The sequence below is a fragment of the Mustela nivalis genome (assembly GCF_964662115.1).
Source record: "Mustela nivalis genome assembly, chromosome: 9".
NCBI lineage: Eukaryota > Metazoa > Chordata > Mammalia > Carnivora > Mustelidae > Mustela > Mustela nivalis.
In genome coordinates, this window is record NC_139028.1 from 68,146,130 (window position 1) to 68,166,489 (window position 20,360).

The 20,360-nt window shown below is 38.1% G+C and overlaps 1 protein-coding gene across 1 annotated transcript; it reads left to right on the forward strand.

Moving 5' to 3' along the window:
- Positions 1 to 18,758: 18,758 nt before the first annotated feature.
- LOC309840085 (olfactory receptor 52L1) lies at positions 18,759 to 19,754 on the forward strand (the record flags this gene model as incomplete). Its single annotated transcript, XM_082682145.1, has 1 exon — positions 18,759 to 19,754. The coding sequence occupies one exon, from the start codon at positions 18,759 to 18,761 to the stop codon at positions 19,752 to 19,754; it is 996 nt and encodes a 331-aa protein (XP_082538271.1).
- Between the last annotated feature and the right edge of the window lie 606 nt (positions 19,755 to 20,360).

Here is a 20,360-nt window from a genome sequence, read left to right on the forward strand (position 1 = left end):
GAGGGTGAGGAATTGAAAGAAAGAGCAGAAAACAAAGTTGAAAAATAAGAGAAAGCCAGATCATGAAGGACCTTTTATATGTTAAAAATTTTAGAATTAATCTTATATATAAAGAGAAGACAGAAATACTTTCATTAGGGGAGAGAGGTGACTAGGTATGGGCTATGAGAGGATCACTTTGGATGCAATGCTATGAATGATTTGAGTAAGGAGACAGAACAGAAGCAAAAATAATGGAAGCTGCAATTGCCCAGATGAGAAGTGTTGTATGAACAAAGTCTGAGCACTGAAGATGGGAAGAAACATCATATGCTGGTAGTAATGTAGACAGTTATGAAAGAGATAGTAGATGAGAAGCCCAGAATTCTCTGGTTTGAATAAACAGAATCACTAAGATGTGAAACACAGGAGGATTAGTAGGTTTGGTGTGTCTGAGTATATGTCAAGGCTGAGGTATTTACACTCTACATAGAAATTTATCTTGGACTGTCAGAAATGAGGAGTTTGAACAATTTAGAATGATTCTGGTTTAAGATATAAATTCAGAAAGCATTAGCACATAGCTGAAGTAGTTGGAATAGCATAAGGCTGAGACTGAAACTTGGAAAACAGCAACACCAAAAGGGTGAAAAAAGAAAAAAGAGGCATAAATGATGGGTCTGGAAGATTATGAAAAAAATCAGAATATGGTGACCTAGGAAAAATGAGGGAGAAAACTTCAAGGAGTATATGGCCAACTTGTCAGTTAAGCAGAAGTTCAATAACATGAGAATATTAATAGACATTAAATTTTATAGGGACCTGGACAAGAGTAAGTCATTGGACTGGTGCCAAGAGAAACCAGAACAAAGGGTGATGAAGTTAGTAAGGGAGGACATGTAAATGGGGAGGTTGAACACACAGCTAACGATCCTCATTTTAAGTTCATAAGTGAAGAAAAAGGCAAGACAGGAATGAAACATACTGCAGCATGCTTATTTGTTTATGGAAAGGTTAAAATTCAGAAGGGAAGTAGGATAACTGAAGTAGTTAGCTCACTGAGAAAGTTATTAATATTATTATTATTATTATTGTTTTCTCTGTCACACTTAACACATAGATTTTGTACTTCCTTGTTTCTCTTCACTCTCCTGTGAAATATCTGAAGACAAAGTACGCTTTTTCATTTATACACACCAACGTTCTCTAACACCCCACAGATTCTTAATAAAAAAATCTGTTGATTGATTCTTCTTCTACCCACTTAAGCCCCCATGTTGCATCACCACTTCCTCATATCAGGGAGATCATATGATAGTTGTCTTTCTCTGCTTGAATTGGGAGGGAGACAAACCATAAGTGACTCTTAATCTCACAAAACAAACTGAGGTTTGCTGGGGGGAGGGAGGTTGGGAGAGGGGGGTGGGATTATGGACATTGGGGAGGGTATGTGCTTTGGTGAGTGCTGTGAAGTGTGTAAACCTGGTGATTCACAGACCTGTACCCCTGGGGATAAAAATATATGTTTATAAAAAATAAAAAATTTAATAAATAAATAAATAAATAAATAAATTGGCCTAAAACATCAAAAAAAATTAAAAAAAAATCTGTTGAAAGATTTTTTAATTACTGGGGCCTTGGTGTTCTACATTGATGAAAAATTCCAAGGAAGGGAAAGTGAGAGAGGTGAGTTAGCCAGAGTTTCAGTGTGTTGAAGGGGACACTGAGGAAGAGAGAGAAGTCCTGATCAATACTACAAATGGTGGTCACTTGGGGGGGGGGGTGCAGGGCAGGGCACAAAATGCCTGTTGGAACTTCTTTATGCCACAGTTTACCCGTCCTCTTCAAGAGCCTGTCCTTGGTTAATGGTAAAACCCTGAGCTAGTTCTCTGACTTAAGAAAATTTTTGCCCTTTCCCTAATTAATACAAACACAAAACAACCCTATTGCTTCTAATAATGGTGGTTAGAATTTTCTTGAATTTCCTCCAGTCTAGTCATTACCAACTTATCCATACAAAATCTAACTCCCTGCATCAGTCTTTCCTCTCCTCCTTGACCCTTATCCTCACTGTATCCTATTTTCTCATCCCTGTTGAATGACCTTCTTTAGCACTTTGTCCTCTTCAAGCATTGTTTGATATAATCTTCATAACTGTTTATGCTTCTTCTCAAAGGCCACTCACTGATCAATTCTCCTATGTATCTGCTTCTGTTCTTCACGTATTGGTCATTAACTTGTGGAAAAGTCAAATCTCTATTGCCTGAAACTCATCAAGCCCAGGACACTTGCCTCCAGCCACCCAGTGTTACCACTTCAGCTCAGAATCTATTCAACGCCATTTCTTCACAGCTTAAGGAGAACAGGGCAGGGGGAGGGAGTAAGAAATCTGGAATAGGAGTGAAGGATAAAAGAACAGATTCCTAGACATCCTGAAAGGTCGAAGTGCACATACGAACATAAGTCAATGATGTGGCACATAGAGTAAACATTGATCTAGGTCTCTAAAACTGGATTGACAATATTAGCTGAAATATACCAAGTGTCTAGCATGTACCAGGCATTTTTCTAAATGTTATGTGTGTGTGTATGTGTGTGTGCGTATAAATTCATTTCATAAACATACAATCTCAAGAGCAATGTAGCTGAGAATCTTTCTCAACCCTATTCTGGTTACTTCACCTGGAGTATCCTATCCAATTCAGTACATTGTATTAAGTCATAGGAGTTACAGGATGATAAAAGTTACAGAATGATAAAAATCTACAAATTACAGATGTATGAACTGCCAAAAACAAGAACATTAGTAATAACTTCAAAATATAGGAATGGCTATCTTGGGGGAAAGGGCAAAACTAGGACCATCAGAGAGAAATCAGAGAAATGGAGCCTGGTTGAATATGAAAGAAAGTTCTCTCTCTGCAGTTTAAATTGCTCTACTGAAACAAAGTTTGGGGGAGAAGCTTCTTGATCAACATTTTTTTCTGAATCTCTGTGCCAGGTATCTAGTGACATACTAAACTCAGTATACTGACACCCCCTATTTCACTGTAGGATTTATAGATCTCCTTTTTTTCTTCCTGGTCAGACAAGATGAAGTCTAATTCAGGTCTCCTAACCAAGCAAGGAAATGGGATCCTCTTTTAGAAAGGCAGAGGGAAGAAAGAAAACCTAGCATGCTCCTTACAGAGGTGCTTAGGGATTTCTGGATGCTAATGCATCCAGAGGCACCACATCTGCCACCTCCTCATTCATTGCCTTTCTCCCTGTTAATTGGGGTTGCCTGTTAGAAAAGATCTCTGCCTGCCTTGTCACTAATTCAGTCTGTGCTACCTACCCTCCCTTGACCCTGGAACTTACAGAAGATGTCAAAGGATGAGTGCTTTATGATGTATCAGCTGTTCTGGTAACCATGCTGGGACTTTAATAAATAAGTCTGAAGAGTTTTATGAGCTCCTATTCCTCTTCTATCTTCCCTTTTTTGGACCCATATGGGGAAAGGTGGCTTGGGAAAGCAGACTTAGGGGATGAAGAGCTGAGTCCTTTGGGAACTCTTACGGTGCTCCTGAAGGAAGGGAGTTAGGAGGTAAAGAATGAAATGATTTGAAGCTAAGGTAAGAACTTGCCCAGAAGCCAGAAGCCAATGATCTGGTGCACAAAGTTGACATGCAAAACATGGTCAATTGTGTAGGAAAAGAGACCTCCTTTATTATAATAGTAATTGTAAAGTTTTGAGTGACCCTTCTGAGTGACTTAAACCACTTAAGTTCATTTACATTTTTTCTCATTGAATCATCTCCCTTAGATATGAATGTGCAACTCTTTTAAGTAGGAACTATTATCCCACTGTGTAGGGGATAAATAGAAAGATAGAAGCTTGTCCCAAACACACTAAAATTAGCTTACATTCATAGCCATGTCAATCTGATTCCAATGTCTGTGTTCTAAATGACCCTTCTATTTACTGATGAATGTGACCACAGGTATTGATATCCTAAACAAAATCCTAGCAAGTTGAGTTTAGGAAACTGTTTTTTAACTGACAAATATATTTATCTTTTGAAAAATGCAAAGAAAGTTCAATACAAGGAAATCTGTCACCTAACATATCAAGGTTGTAGATAAGGTCATGGGAATAAAACCATTCAAATCACAAGCAGATTTGAATACTAGCCCTGGCATTTTCTATTGGTGTGACCTATCCATTAAACAAATACTAACTACCACCTATGCCCCACAAACTGTATTAGGCACTGTATACCTTGGCAAATAAGGCAAACATGGTTCCTATTCTCCAAGAGCTCATTCTACTTCTGTGGTTGTTAAAAGAAAATAGGCACCTATAAATGTACTTATTTGAATAATTTTTAAAATATATTGTTCAGCAAAGAAGCAAGAGGCAAAAACAGTGCATAGAATGCCATATATTATTTTAATACTATACAAAGAATACACATAAATAAGTATATATATATATATATATATATATATATGTGTGTGTGTGTGTGTGTGTGTGTGTGTGTGTGTGTGTGTGTTATTATATATATTCTTATGTAAAATCAAATTACCTCTGGAAGGGTATAGAAACCTATAAGAGAAGTTGCTTCAGGAAAGAAAATTCTGTGCCTGGCAGATAGAATAGAATGGTATCTTAGAGATTGCTGGTTGTGTACCCAATGCCCCAATTCTTCCTTATTAACAAAAACCACAATTTTATTTGGGTGCCCACCTATACTGCCAAAATATTATACCTCTCAGATTCTGAAAACTAATAGATGTCATTTGGTGGGGTTTCCAAAAAGACTCTAAGGTGAATTAAATCAGTTGAGAAATGAAGGTCATTAACCCTCACTCTTTTCTCATGGAACAGACATGGGATTGACACCTGAATTTCTAGCTTAAACCATCAGCAACTTTGAGGACAAAAGTCAGTTTTTAAGTATGATAATGAAGGTAGAGAGAAACTGGTGAAGCTCTGGTTTCAGCCTTAGATGTTCACCTCTGAAACTTCTATATGAAAGGAAAAGAATTTTCTAATTTGTTGGTCCCCATTCTTGGAGTTCCTATTACATGAAATCAGATATATACTAATTGAAACAGATAATGACTTACTTTTAATGAACCCTTTTTTTAATTTTCAAAATTTTGAATCATGTACACACATTACTTTTTTTAATATAAATTCAAGTAGCCAAGATACAGTACATCATTGGTTTTTTCTTTTAATTTTTTATTTTTTATAAACATATATTTTTATCCCCAGGGGTACAGGTCTGTGAATCACCAGGTTTACACACTTCACAGCACTCACCAAAGCACATACCCTCCCCATAATCCCACCCCCTTCTCCCAAACCCCCTCCCCCCAGCAACCCTCAGTTTGTTTTGTGAGATTAAGAGTCATTTATGGTGTGTCTCCCTCCCAATCCCATCTTGTTTCATTGATTCTTCTCCTACCCACTTAAGCCCCCATGTTGCATCACCAATTCCTCATATCAGGGAGATCATATGATAGTTGTCTTTCTCTGCTTGAATTATTTCACTAAGTATGATACGCTCTAGTTCCAACCATGTTGTCGCAAATGGCAAGATTTCATTTCTTTTGATGGCTGCATAGTATTCCATTGTGTATATATACCACATCTTCTTGATCCATTCATCTGTTGATGGACATCTAGGTTCTTTCCATAGTTTGGATATTGTGGACATTGCTGCTATAAACATTCGGGTGCATGTGCCCCTTTGGATCACTACGTTTGTATCTTTAGGGTAAATACCCAATAGTGCAATTGCTGGGTCATAGGGCAGTTCTATTTTCAACATTTTGAGGAACCTCCATGCTGTTTTCCAGAGTGGTTGCACCAGCTTGCATTCCCACCAACAGTGTAGGAGGGTTCCCCTTTCTCCACATCCTCGCCAGCATCTGTCATTTCCTGACTTGTTGATTTTAGCCATTCTGACTGGTGAGAGGTGATATCTCATTGTGGTTTTGATTTGTATTTCCCTGATGCCGAGTGATATGGAGCACTTTTTCATGTGTCTGTTGGCCATCTGGATGTCTTCTTTGCAGAAATGTCTGTACATGTCCTCTGCCCATTTCTTGATTGGATTATTTGTTCTTTGGGTGTTGAGTTTGCTAAGTTCTTTATAGATTCTGGACACTAGTCCTTTATCTGATATGTCGTTTGCAAATATCTTCTCCCATTCTGTCAGTTGTCTTTTGATTTTGTTAACTGTTTCCTTTGCTGTGCAAAAGCTTTTGATCTTGATGAAATCCCAATAGTTAATTTTTGCCCTTGCTTCCCTTGCCTTTTGCGTTGTTCCTAGGAAGATGTTGCTGTGGCTGAGGTCGAAGAGGTATAAACCTAACCAAAGAGGCACAGAATCTATACTCAGAAAACTATAAAGTACTCATGAAATAAATTGAGGAAGACACAAAGAAATGGAAAAATGTTCCATGCTCCTGGATTGGAAGAATAAATATTGTGAAAATGTCTATGCTACCTAAAGCTATCTACACATTTAATGCAATTCCTATCAAAGTACCATCCATCTTTTTCAAAGAAATGGAACAATTAATTCTAAAATTTATATGGAACCAGAAAAGACCTGGAATAGCCAAAGGGATATTGAAAAAGAAAGCCAATGTTGGTGGCATCACAATTCCGGACTTCAAGCTCTATTAGAAAGCTGTCATCATCAAGACAGCATGGTACTGGCACAAAAACAGACACATAGATCAATGGAACAGAATAGAGAGCCCAGAAATAGACCCTCAACTCTACAGTCAACTAATCTTTGACAAAGCAGGAAAGAATGTCCAATGGAAAAAAGACAGCCTCTTCAATAAATGGTGCTGGGAAAATTGGACAGCCACATGCAGAAAAATGAAATTGGACCATTTCCTTACACCACACACAAAAATAGACTCAAAATGGATGAAGGACCTCAATGTGTGAAAGGAATCCATCAAAATCCTTGAGGAAAACACAGGTACCAGTACTTTTTAATTAAATATTTTTAAAAGGTATTCTTTTGGTAATACATATAAAATTATAAAACACATAAATGCTGGTAATTATACAAAAAGAAAATATACAAAATCCTCTCATGTATCATCATGGAACATTACTAAGAGAGCATTAGGTAAGGTAAGGAAGATCAAAAAGGTCTTAACAAAGAGAGGTATGAATAGGAAGGAAAACAAGGGTAGAAACAGAAAAGGCAGACAGACTATTATCTGATCCAGGCAAGAGAGGGTGGTGGCATGGAACAGATTGGTGGCAGAGGAAATGACTTTGAATGAATAAATTTTGGAATAATAGTCAAATCAATATAATGATGAATTACAAATGAGAAATGAGTTATTCAATTAGAAGTCAAATATGAATCTTAGGATTCTATCTTGGACAACTTGGTGATATGGGCTCATTTACTGTAATGACATCACACATTAAGATTTCTGGGGTTTTTTGAGTGTACATCTGAAGTTTGTAATAACAAATGTAATGTGGGTGCCTGGATGGCTCAGTTGGTTAGAGTCTGCCTTCAGCTCAGGGCATGATCCCAGAGTCCCAGGATGGAGTCCCACTTAGGGTTCCCTGCTTAGTTGGAGAGTCTGCTTCTTCTTTCCCTTCTGCCCCTCCATAGCCCCCACTTGTGCTCTCTCTCAAATAAATATATAAAATAATTAATTAATTAATTAATTAACATGAAATCAGTAAGTTTATTTTTTTTTCCTAGCAAATGTCAATCTTTCACAGAGGAGACAGATATTTAGATTTAAACAGAGTTTGGGCTTTTTCAAGCAACTACAATGGAGGGAGAGACTGAAGGAGTTTAGATTATTTCAAAAAATGTACTTAAATGATGGGCTATAGAAGGGCTAGACAAAAAATAAAATCAGAACAAGGAAAGAATGAGTGATAGTATGAAGAGGATTCCGCCAATGGCTTGTGACACTAGATATTCAACAATTGTGACTGTACTAGGGATAGTTGAAAATTTGAGCCTGAAGGTCGAAGGTGATAGCCAAAAGTAGATGTTTCAAGTCTATATATTAGAGATACATCAACCACAAAAATAAAATAATTCAAAATTTGAGTTTTTAAGCAAAATTTTAAGTTTTGAGTACAGGCTGATCAAAGTACTCAAATATTTCATTTTCCCAGCAATAAGACTCCACTGAAAAATAAATGCATATACATAAAGTAATAACAATTATAGGAGAAGATACATACAGTTTAGTTACTTAAATTAAGGATGCATCTGGGAGGAGTTTATGAAAGGCTTAGACTTCAAGCAAAGAATATGTTCAAGAGAAATAATTTGAGATGTGATTTTTAGCCCATAGTATCTCCCACTGATTTTAGACAATTTAGTTAGGTAATAAATAATTTCTTTAATTTTCTTGTTTTCTCATCTGATCCACCTGTAAACATAAGTCACCTGCCAGCTACCTTACATTAGAAAATGGCAGAAACTTGTCTCCTAGTGACCTTTCTAGGTTTGTTTGGGATCGGTGTAACTCTAGCAGTCTGGAGCTTCCTGTTGCTTTATATTGCACAGGAAGATTGGCCCAACCAAAATAGAAGCAATGAAGAAAACAAAGAGATAACCACTCAGCTGGCAAGCAGGGCATGAGCTGTTTCTGCTAGGAATCCAATAATACAGCTCTATTCACTTGTGCTGAAAAGTACACACCTGGAACACAACAGGGCTGTACAAAGATAGCACCAAAATAGACTGATGGCCAAAACTGAAATTCAAAAGGGATGCTACAATCAAGCTGATAGAAAATGAAAGAGCTGCTTTGTAGTTCCCACTTCTCCCACACTTATTTTTTTACTCTTTCTCCACAAGTTCCTAAGTAGTGACCTTTAAATGAGCCCCTCAATTCACTGACTTCTTACATTTGTTTTCTACTTATGTAAACTGATAGTTTTCTCCCCAATCTGATACTCATCCTTTGAATTCTCACTCTGAACAATACAGCCCACCAGTGGCAGTTCTTAATCTTCCCTCTGATAATCCACTGACATTCTAACACTCAAATGATATAATATTGTATATCATTTAAAGTCCAGCAAAATGTCACTCACCAGAAATAACTATATAAGCAATCTGTTGCATATTTTTTATCTGTGTTTTTCTATGTTTATATTAAAGTTATATACATGTAAATGATATCCCATATCAATTTAACTTAAATACATGAACCTGTTATAAACTCTTTATTATATCCCATGCTGTTATAAACTCTTTATTATATCCCATGCTGTTGCACTAGGGACAACTATTAGATATGACCTTCAGGCTCAAATTTTTAATTAGATAGAGTTTGTAGTATGTTATTATCTGTTAAGATGTGACAAATCTTTTTATTTTTTATTTTTTTTAAGATTTTATTTATTTATTTGACAGAGAGAGATCACAAGTAGGCAGAGAGGCAGGCAGAGAGAGAGGGGGAAGCAGGCTCCCCGCTGAGCAGAGAGCCCGATGCGGGACTCGATCCCAGGATCCTGAGATCATGACCCGAGCCGAAGGCAGCGGCTTAACCCACTGAGCCACCCAGGCGCCCCGTGACAAATCTTTTTAAACAAACTGAGGGTTGCTGGGGGGAGGGGGTTTGGGAGAAGGGGGTGGGATTATGGACATTGGGGAGGGTATGTGCTTTGGTGAGTGCTGTGAAGTGTGTAAACCTGGTGATTCAATGTTCTGTGTACAATGTTTTGTTGTTGTTTTGTTGAGAGGATTTGAAACTGACTTGAAATTCAAATCTATATCTAACAGCTTAGATATAGATTTATCAAATATAGATATATCTGACTCCACAGACCATCCTTCTAAATATTATACCACTTTCAACATTCTGAAATGTTACATTGAACCTTACCAGAATTTCTTAATGAAATTATCCTACTACCTGTTTTTTATATTATTCTGAATTCAACTCTGCTATTTGATATCTACATGGAGTGAGCAACTAATTTACCTTATGTAAATCTCAGACATTCAATAAATATTTACGTATTATTATCAAACATATAACTAGCACTAGAATAGTCACAGGTATAAAACAGTGTATAAAGTAGTTAAGGTCATTGCCCTTATTAAGATTGGTTTATAGTTTTCACATTACATTATAGTATCAGTAGCTTCCAAGTGTTCATTAAATAAAACTAGCTATCTTAATATGGACTACTTAACACTGCACATGAACTGGATAGACAGATCACTGTCAGTTTTGTTCCCCATTAATGTGGTGTTCTAAATACACATTGTTAGAATATAGTAGGATCAACATATTTTTACCTAATTAATGAAATCAAGGTCATACATAATCTGACCAGTGTATTTAGAACAACTTAATTTCTCTTCAGTTACATTGTTAGTATATAAAAATGCAACTGATTTCTGTGGATTGATTTTGTATCCTGCCATGTTGCTGGCCTGCTGCATGAGTTCTAGTTATTTGGGGGTAGAGTCTTTTGGGTTTTCCACATAAAGTATCATGTCATCTGTGAAGAAAGAGAGTTAGACTTCTTTGTAAATCTGAATGCATTTTATTCTTTTTGTTGTCTGATTGCTGAGGCTAGGACTTCTAGTACTAGGATGAATAAGAGTGGTGGGAGTGAGCATCCTTGTTGTGTTCCTGACCTTAAGGAAAAAGCTCTCAGTTTTTCCCCATTGAAAATGGTATTTGCTGTGGGCTTTTCATAGATGGCTTTTATGATATTGAGGTATGATCCCTCTAGCCCTACACTTTGAAGAGTGTTAATCAGGAAAAGAAGCTATATTTTGTCAAATGCTTTTTCTGCATCAATTGGGGGGATCATATGGTTCTTGTCTCTTCTTTTGTTAATGTGATCTATCATGTTGATTGATTTGCGAATGTTGAATGACCCTTGCATCCCAGGAATAAATCCCACCTGGTCATGGTGAATATTACTTTTAATGTACTGTTGGATCCATTTGAGTAGGATTTGTTGAGTACTTTGGCATCCATGTTCATCAGGGATATTGGTCTGTAATTCTCCTTTTTGCTGGGGTCTTTCTGGTAATGGGATCAGGGTAATGCTGGCCTTACAGATCGAGTTTGGAAGTTTTTCTTCCATTTCTGCTTTTTGGAACAGCTTCAGTATAATAGGTATGATTTCTTCTTTAAATGTTTGGCAGAATTCCCTTGGAACCCATCTGGCCCTGGACTCTTGTTTCGGGGAAGTTTTTGATTACTTGCTGGTTACTGGTCTGTTCAGATCATCTATTTCTTCCTGTTTCAGTATTGGTAGCTTATACATACCCAGGAATGCATCCATTTCTTCAGACTGCCTAGTTTGTTGGCAGTTAGCTGCTGGTAATAAATTCAAATAATTGTCTCTATCTCCTCAGTATTAGTTGTGATTTCTCCTCTTTCGTTCATAATTTTATTAATTTGGGTCCTTTTTCTTTTCTTCTTTTTTGTATTTATTTAATTGACAGAGACAGAGAAAGAGAACATGAGCAGAGGGGAGGAACAGAGGGAGAGGGAAAAGGGGGCTCCCTGACAAGCAGGGACCCCAATTGAGGACTTGATCCCAGGACCCTTGGATTATGAACTAAAGGTAGACACTTAACTAACTGAGCCACCCAGAGGCCCCCCTCTTTTTGGGGGGAGAGGTAAGTCTTGCCAGTGGTTTATTGATGTTATTTATTCTTTCAAAGAACCAGCTTCTAGTTTTATTGATCTGTTCTACTGTTTCTCTAGTTTCTATTTCAAGACACGTCTCTAATGACAAGGGAAACAAAAGCAAAAATGAACTTTTGGGACTTCATCAAGATAAAAAGCTCTGCACAGCAAAGGAAACAGTCAACAAAACTAAGAGGCAACCCATGGAATGGGAGAAGGTATTTGCAAATGACATTACATATAAAGGACTAATATCCAAGAGTTATAAAGAATTTCTCAAACTCAACATCCAAAAAACAAATAATCTGGTCAAGAAATGGACAGAAGATGTGAACAGACACTTCTCCAAAGACATACAAATGGCTAACAGACACATGAAAAAATGTTCAACATCACTATCCATGAAGGAAATACAAATCAAAACCACAATGAGATTCTACCTTATACCAGTTAGAAAGGCAAAAATTAAAAAGGTAGAGAACAACAAATGTTTTTGAGGGTGTGGATAAAGAGGAATCCTCTTTTACTGTTTGTGGGAAGTTCCTCAAGACATTAAAAATAGAGCTAACCTATGATGCAGCAATGGCACTACTGGATACTTACCCCAAATATATAGATGTAGTGTCAAAAAGGGACCATGCACCCCAGTGTTCATAGCAGCAATATCCACAATAGCCAAACTGTGGAAGGAGCTAAGATATCCTTCAACAGACAAATGGATTAGAAAATATGATTCACATATACAATGAAATATTACTCAGCCATCAGTAAGGATGAATACCTACCATTTGCATCGACATGGATGGAACTGGAAGGGATTATGCTAAGTGAAATAAGTCAAACTGAGAAAGACAATTATCATATAATTTCACTCATATGTGGAACATAAGGAATAGTGTGGAGGATCATAGGGGAAGGGAGGGAAAACTGAATGGGAAGAAATCATAGAGGGAGACAAACCATGAAGACTCTGGACTCTGTGAAATAAACTGAGAGTTGTGGATGGGGTAGCAGGGTGATAGGCATTAAGGAGGGCATGTGATGTGATGAGGACTGAGTGTTAGATGCAACGAATGAATCATTGAACACTACATCAAAAACTAATGATGTACTACATGTTAGCTGATTGAATTTAAATTAAAAAAAGTAAAAACGATTTTATTTGGAAAAAAATACTAGAAATTGGTATGAACAAGGAATTTAGTAAAGAGTCACAGCCAAATAGAAATGAATTTTGCTAGTGTAGTTGTGAACTTAAAAATTCAAAAAAATTTTAATGGAAGTGATATGCTTTAAAAAAATCAATAATGACTCATAAGTAAAATTCCAAATTATTTCAGAAAAATCTGGTGTTCTTGTTATCTGCTCTTTCTAGCAAACCACCATAAACATAGTGGCATAATATAGCATCTATTTTATCATTCTCATGGATACCGTGGGTCAGGAATTCAAAAGCAGTACAGTGGAGTAGAGGCCAGTGGCATCCTTCTACTCAAACAGGTGAAAATAATCATGTGGCTAGTGTTTGGAATCAGTGGAAGACATCTTCACTCATATGTCTGCTCCTGGGCTGGCATGATTTTAAGACTGGGCTTAATTGGGAGTGTTGACTGAAGGCCTACCCAAGGCCTCTTCATGTGGTTTTAGACTTCTTATTGCATGGCACCTGGATTCTAAGAAGGTGCTTCTTGGAGGGAGCATCCAGGAAGGAAACATTCCAAGACATGCAGACAGATGCTGAATGGCCTTTTCTGGCTTGAACTTCTGTTACATTCTATCTTCAGTGGATCACCAAGGCCACTCAGATTCAAGAAAGTGTTTAATTAGACTTAATCTCTTGGTGAGGAATTGTCAATGTTACATTGCAACAGAGCCTGTGGGACAGACATGTGTGGTCCTCTTTGTAATGTGTCATACCCAGTGAGATTTTTGTCTGTCTGAGAAAAACCTTTATTTCTCATTCACTTTTTGTGTGTGTGTGTGTGTGTGTGTTCCCTCATTTTCTTTTTCTTTTTTTTTTTTAATTTTTTATTTTTTATAAACATATATTTTTATCACTTTTGAAGGAAAATTTCGCAGGGTAGAGAATTCTGGGTTATTGTTTTCTATCTCTTAACTGTTTAAATATTTCATTCCTCTCTTTTCTTTCTTGCATATTTTCTGAGGTGAAGTCAGTTGTAATTCTTATCTTTATTCCTCTATATGTAGGGTGTTTTTACTCCCATAACCTCTTTCATTATTTTTTTCTTTATCTTTGATGTTTGGTAGTTTGAAAATGATATTGCCTAGATGTAGTTTTTTGGGGCACTGATCCTGTTTGGTGTTTTCTGAGCTTCCTGGATGTGGTTTGGTGTCTGACAATCATTTGGGGGAAATTCTGTCATCATTGTTTCAAATATTTCTTCCTTTCTCTCTTTCTTCTTCTTGTAAACCCATTTTGCATATGTTACCCCTTTTAGTTGTCCCACAGACATGTGATATTCTGTTCATGTTTTTTTTTTTTTTGTCTTTGTTCCCTTTGCTTTTCAGTTTTGGAGGATTCTATTGCTCTATTCTCAAGTTCAGAGAGTCTTTCCTTTGCCATATCTATTCTACTAATAAACCCATCAAAGTCATTTTTCCTTTCTGTTACAGTGTTGTTGTTTTTAATTTCTAGCATTTCTTTTTGTTTTCTTCTTAGTATTTCCATTTCTCTGCTTATATTGCCTATATGCATGATGTGTACTTTGTCCATTAGGGCCCTTAACCTATTGTTCATAATTGTTTAAAATTCCTAGTCTGATAATTCCAGCTACCCTGCGATGTCTGGGCCTGATGCATGCTTTGTCTCTTTAAATCATGTGTTTTGCTTTTTATATGACTTGTAATTTTTTGTTGATAGTGGGACATGATGTATTAGGCAAAAAAAAAAAAAAAAAAAAAAAAACCCTCCTCAAACTGCTGTATACAGACCTTAGTAACATGGTGATGGGTTGTAGGGGAAGGGGAAGTATTCTAAGGTACCGTGGTTAGATCTCAGTATTTTAGTATTATGGGACTGTGAACTTCACAAGTGTCTTTCAGTTTCCCCCCCCTCTTATGTAGGACAGGATGGTTATTTGAGGGAAATAACCAACTCTCCTGCCTAATCAGCTATCCCTGGAGACTTAGCTCCCTGTGCCTCCAGCCAATGTGGAGGCTAACTTGGGCTCTGTCCAGGTGTATCTGTGTATCCTTTGAGACCTGTCAAATGGTAATAACATCTTGACTTCCCAGGGCCTTGTTCACAGTCATCAGCTTTGCTTTGGAGAAGTATCAAGAATGGACTTACCTTTTAGAGTGAAGATGAGAACCAACTAAAAGTCCATGCACAGCATTTCAGGTGTGGGAATTGAAGTCACATTTGGGGCTTATCATTTTGGAGAAGACTATTGACAGCTGACTTCTGCTTTCTCATAGCCCTTGTGATAGGAGCTATTTCTTGGTTGGCTACTGCAGCTCTGAGTCTTCCAATACATCTGGTCTGACAACTTTTGTTGTCAAGTTTATTTTCTTTTGCCTCAGAGTAGCTGTTCTCTCCAGGTCTGACTTCTCAAAACTAAACCTTTCTGTTCAATTCCTCTTAGCTTCTGCCCTTCAGACCATGCAATGCTGTAAGGTAACCTTTGAGTTTTCCAATACTAACGAAAGCCATGGTTGAATCTTCATAGTCATTCACAGAGGACTTTAGCATCCTAGCTTAACATCCTCATCATCATATACGATGCATGTAGACATAGCTAATTAACCCACTTAACCCAAGTCTTGCCAGAGCTAGGAGAATATCATCCTGGAAATCTTTATCTTTGAACCCAAGTGATGTGTTTGGTTTCCTTTTTGGTATTCAGAAATTTCTGTATAGCTTTTTTGAATGTAAAATCCCCTTCATCACTGTTAGTCTCATGTTAGTCTCATGGGACAGGTGGTCATCATGTAGACTAAACTGGGGATTTAGGGTATTTCTGTAGCTGAGCAGAGAAGACCATAATGGAAACTTTGAGTCTGGCAATTTTCTCCATTTTCTCAGTTCTCTCCTGAATCAAGACTGTGAGATATGCATACTCAGAGGTAGCCTGGAGATCAGGAGAATTGACCCCCTGTACCAGGTGTATTTTGCTGATTGTATATGTGTCTTGAATTTGACACCTGAATGCTGCCTCTAAGGGTTTGATTTTTGTTTTTCCCTCTCCTAGTAGGTCATCATTGTGAACCTATTGTTTCTATGCCCTCTCATAATCTCCGTGTCCCTGAATCTCTCTTTTACCACTATGATCAAGTCCATGCCACTTTAGAGATTATGGAAACAGGGACAAGCTATAGCCCACAGAGGGCTGCCTGTGCTCCCCGCCTGCAATGACAGAGATAGTGATAGAAGTGACCAGCAGTGACCAGAGGTGGCCCTCAATTCTGACACACAGCTGGGATCCTGCTATAGACTTTTCTGGCATAGAGATTCAACAGGGTTCCTTCTGACATGAAGCACCCAGAACATCACTTCAGGTGAGGAGCATGAGGCCCAATCAGTTCATCCCTCACAGATACCCACATCTGCTAATCCCTCAAGTTTTTGTCTATGGTTGTTTTATATACTCATCTATTTATTTGTAAAATAATATTGTAATATTTTATGTTACATTATATAATATAATATTAGTAATATAATATTATAATATAATCATAAAGTATTAAGCAAACATTGCTAAGTACTAGCTAGATTCTGTACTTCTGAAACTTGCCCCAGGACTGCTGCCCCAAGCAAGACATAGCCCCTGATCTCCAAGCACCAACACACTGATAGGTTTTCCAGTACAAGGGAGTCAGTGCAATGACATGACTGGTAAAGTGATTTGATAGGGAAGAAAAGGAGGCATGCCATGCCGAATTACAGAATTTAGGGATGGCTTCATAGAAGACGGGTTGCTTGGACTGAATTTATGTGAATAAATATGAATGTACAACTCCAGTTCTTCGCTAATTGTACTCTGCTTCCTGCTCAGAGAACTAAATATACCTTCCCCTAGGTCTTTGGAATAAAGTCTGTTCTGCTTTTCCTCTAAGAATTACTGGAGCATCTCTTGTTGACTTTAGCAATTAATTTTTAAGAAATAGCCCTAGGCTTTTGCTCTAGACTACAAATCACACAGCATAAAGAGGCAGGTGGTACTCAGGTACCTGTGTGTCTGTTCTCTCTCCCTTACCCATTGTATTGGGCTCCATCCTCCACTTCTCTGCTGACACTGCTCCTATCAAAACAATGGGCGACCTCCCACAAATGGAGAGCTGTTCTCTGACTCCTCAGCTGAAAACTGAGACATGGGCTGAAACCTACAGCAGAGAGGGTGTAGTTAAGAAAGAGACTTAATTTTCTCACCATACAGAATGTCAAGTACTAAAATATGAATTTTTATAATTATGGGATTTTTCTGGAGGTCTGAATAAAAATATGTTACTGTTACTTGCAGTTATAAGTGGCTTTGAATATGGAATGAAAACACACTGGGAGTTATGTGCCTATCTGTCCTTTCAGATTTTGTAACCGCTATGTTCAGAGATTGGAAACAATACTGTAGTCATCATTGATTCATGAAAATGACACTAGGAGTGATCTATAGATGCACAATCTGAAGGAACTGAGTCTTCACTGACTCTTTTTTATATAGATATACATGTGAACCTCTCCCTTATGTATAAAAATACAATTATTTCAGACCATGTCTGTTTCTTAAGACAAAAATATAGATGCAAAAAGATCCAGTGTCATGTTGTTTGTTTTAATGCCCTAGAAGTGAATCGCATGGAGAAGATTAAACAGAACACCTGTTTAATTGTATGACTTGTTAATATGGGGGTTTCAAGAACACTGAATCATCATGACTTCATGGTGAGACATAAACAGCAAAAATTTGAGACAGAAACAGATTCATGTGGACAAAGCAAAAAGGAAAGAGGCCATAATCTCATATTTAGCAATGTTTTTTATAAATGTTAATGATAATGGTAACTACAATTGATTTAAGGTGATGTATATCAGATAAACTTTGAAATTTTGTACACCAGTCTTAAATGTATGATTTTATTCCATGGGTTTAATGGACTAAGTGTTTTAATCTCAGAAGTGAGAAGATGACATCTGTATGTTACAAAACACCCTCCTACTACGTGGGGACTGGTTTGAAAGGTATGAAATCAAAGTCAGAGAGATCTAAGAGGATAGAGGTTAGGAGTGTGTCACTAAGCAGTGACACTGGGGGCTAAGAAGAATGACTGGATCAAAAGGGTTTAAACTGTAGTCAACAGGAACTGGTCACAAGTAAAAGAGAGGAGAGATAAGAATGAGAAAGGATCCTTACAGGTTTCTACATTGGGTTGAATAGGTACATATAGTGATTTAACATACAAAGCTATGAGCATGAAGGAGGTAGAGTGGATTTGGGGAGTAAACAAGTTAATTCAGTCTTGAATTCCTTGAGTGTGTGGTATAAATATTTAGGTATAGATAAATGCAAAATAGATCTGGGTTGCAGAAAAGTATTTGACTCAGAAACCTGGATTTGGAAGAAATTAAAGGATGTGATTGGTTACAATACTAATAAATGGATGAACTCAATCAGGGATAATGTACAGAACAGGGAAGAGAGGAGAGGATGGGACCCTGGAATCAACACCATATAAGAGAGAGGTAGATGAAGAAGGGGGTGGGATGGGAGACATAGGAGGGACAACTGGAGGCTGCTGTGTTGTGGAAACTGAGGGAGAATTCTTTAAAGAGAACAGATTGATTTACAGCGTTCAGCAATGGCAAGAGGGGCTGCAGAGGATCCTTTCCAGTGGACATTCCAAGTGAGAAGTAATTGAATGGTAGAGTTTAAACATCTCTCTAAAAGCAGAGTGTTTACTCTTATCTGTAAATGAAACTAGACCCATTGTAGTTCAGAATTGTGGATGTCTCACCTTAAAGACGTTATCTCAAGACCAGGGGATTCTCTTCTTTGTATCTCACTTATTTGCTTGTGTTTCACTTTCAGCTTCTTTCTTCTCATGAAGATGGTGGCCAGATCTAGACACTGGGATAACCCACCAGGAATGGAGAGATCATGATTTTGGTTTCTTTTCTCTCTTCTGTGTCCAAGCCATTGACGATGGCCCTTAGTAATTCAAGCTGGAGGCTACTCCACCCTTCTTTTTTCCTGATGGGCATCCCTGGTTTGGAGGAAAGCCAGCACTGGATAGCATTGCCACTGTGTATCCTTTATCTTCTTGCTGTAATGGGCAATGTGAGCATCATCTTCATCATCTGGACTGACTCATCCTTGCACCAGCCAATGTACCTCTTTCTGGCCATGCTCTCTGGCATTGACCTGGTGCTGGCCTCCTCCACTGCGCCCAAAACCCTTGCGGTACTCCTGGTTCATGCCCATGAGATTGGGTACACTGTCTGCCTGATCCAGATGTTCTTCATCCATGCGTTCTCTTCCATGGAGTCAGGTGTACTTGTGGCTATGGCTCTGGATCGCTATGTAGCCATTTGTCACCCTCTGCACCATTCTACCATCTTGCATCCAGGGATCATAGGGCGCATTGGGATGGCAGTGCTGGTACGGGGATTGGTCCTCCTCCTCCCCTTCCCTATCCTGTTGCAGAGACTCATCTTCTGCCGGGCCACCATCATAGGCCATGCCTATTGTGAACATATGGCTGTGGTAAAACTGGCCTGCTCAGAAACCACAGTAAACCGAGCTTATGGGTTGGCAGTGGCCCTGCTTGTGGTTGGGATAGATGTTGTGGCCATTGGTATTTCCTATGGTCTCATCCTTCAGACTGTGCTGAAGGTACCAGGGGGAGAGGCTCGTCTTAAGGCCTTTAGCACATGTGGGTCTCATATTTGTGTCATCCTGATCTTCTATATTCCAGGGATGTTCTCCTTTCTCACTCATCGCTTTGGCCACCATGTACCCCATCATGTTCATATTCTTCTGGCCACCCTCTACCTCCTTGTGCCACCTGCACTCAATCCTCTTGTCTATGGGGTGAAGACCCGGCAGATCCGCCACCGAGTGATGAGGGTTTTCTCCCTAAAAGGACAGATCTGAACACATCCCCATTATTTTCTTCTGAGGTTGCTGCCAAAGGTACAGCCAAGAGTCCCTGTCTGGTCTAGACTCTGTGGATAGAGATCATTCTGCAGTGAGGAGTTCTTTCTGTCCTGCTAGTCTCCTGGCAAGAACACCGCTGGGGACTCAGCTCCATCACTAATTTAGTTACCTAGATAGCTTGAGTTGTGATTATTTTCCTATGGCTTCTTTTGCTTTTAATCCCAACATTTCTCTATGCCTGTGTTGAGGTGACTTGAGGACTGGAGAAAAGAGCTTTGGATAAGCCATTTTTTTCCTGGCTTCAGCTAATAAGTGTACAACAGCATCTGGTAAGGGAATGGGAAATCCCAGTGTCTTGGTTTTAGAGTGTCTTCACATTCTTGAAGTTAGTGCTATTAGCTCTAGGTCACTCAGGTTCTGTGTAGCAACAGAGTCTCTCAAATCATTTCATACTGCCAATATGTTAGAAAACACCTCTTGTTACAATATGACTGTTAGTCATGTATTTAAATTAATTTAATTGGGGAGACACTAAAATAGGTTTTTAGAAAAATAAAATACAAAACTATTTTCAAGGAAGAAATGTATATTGTGTAGAATGGA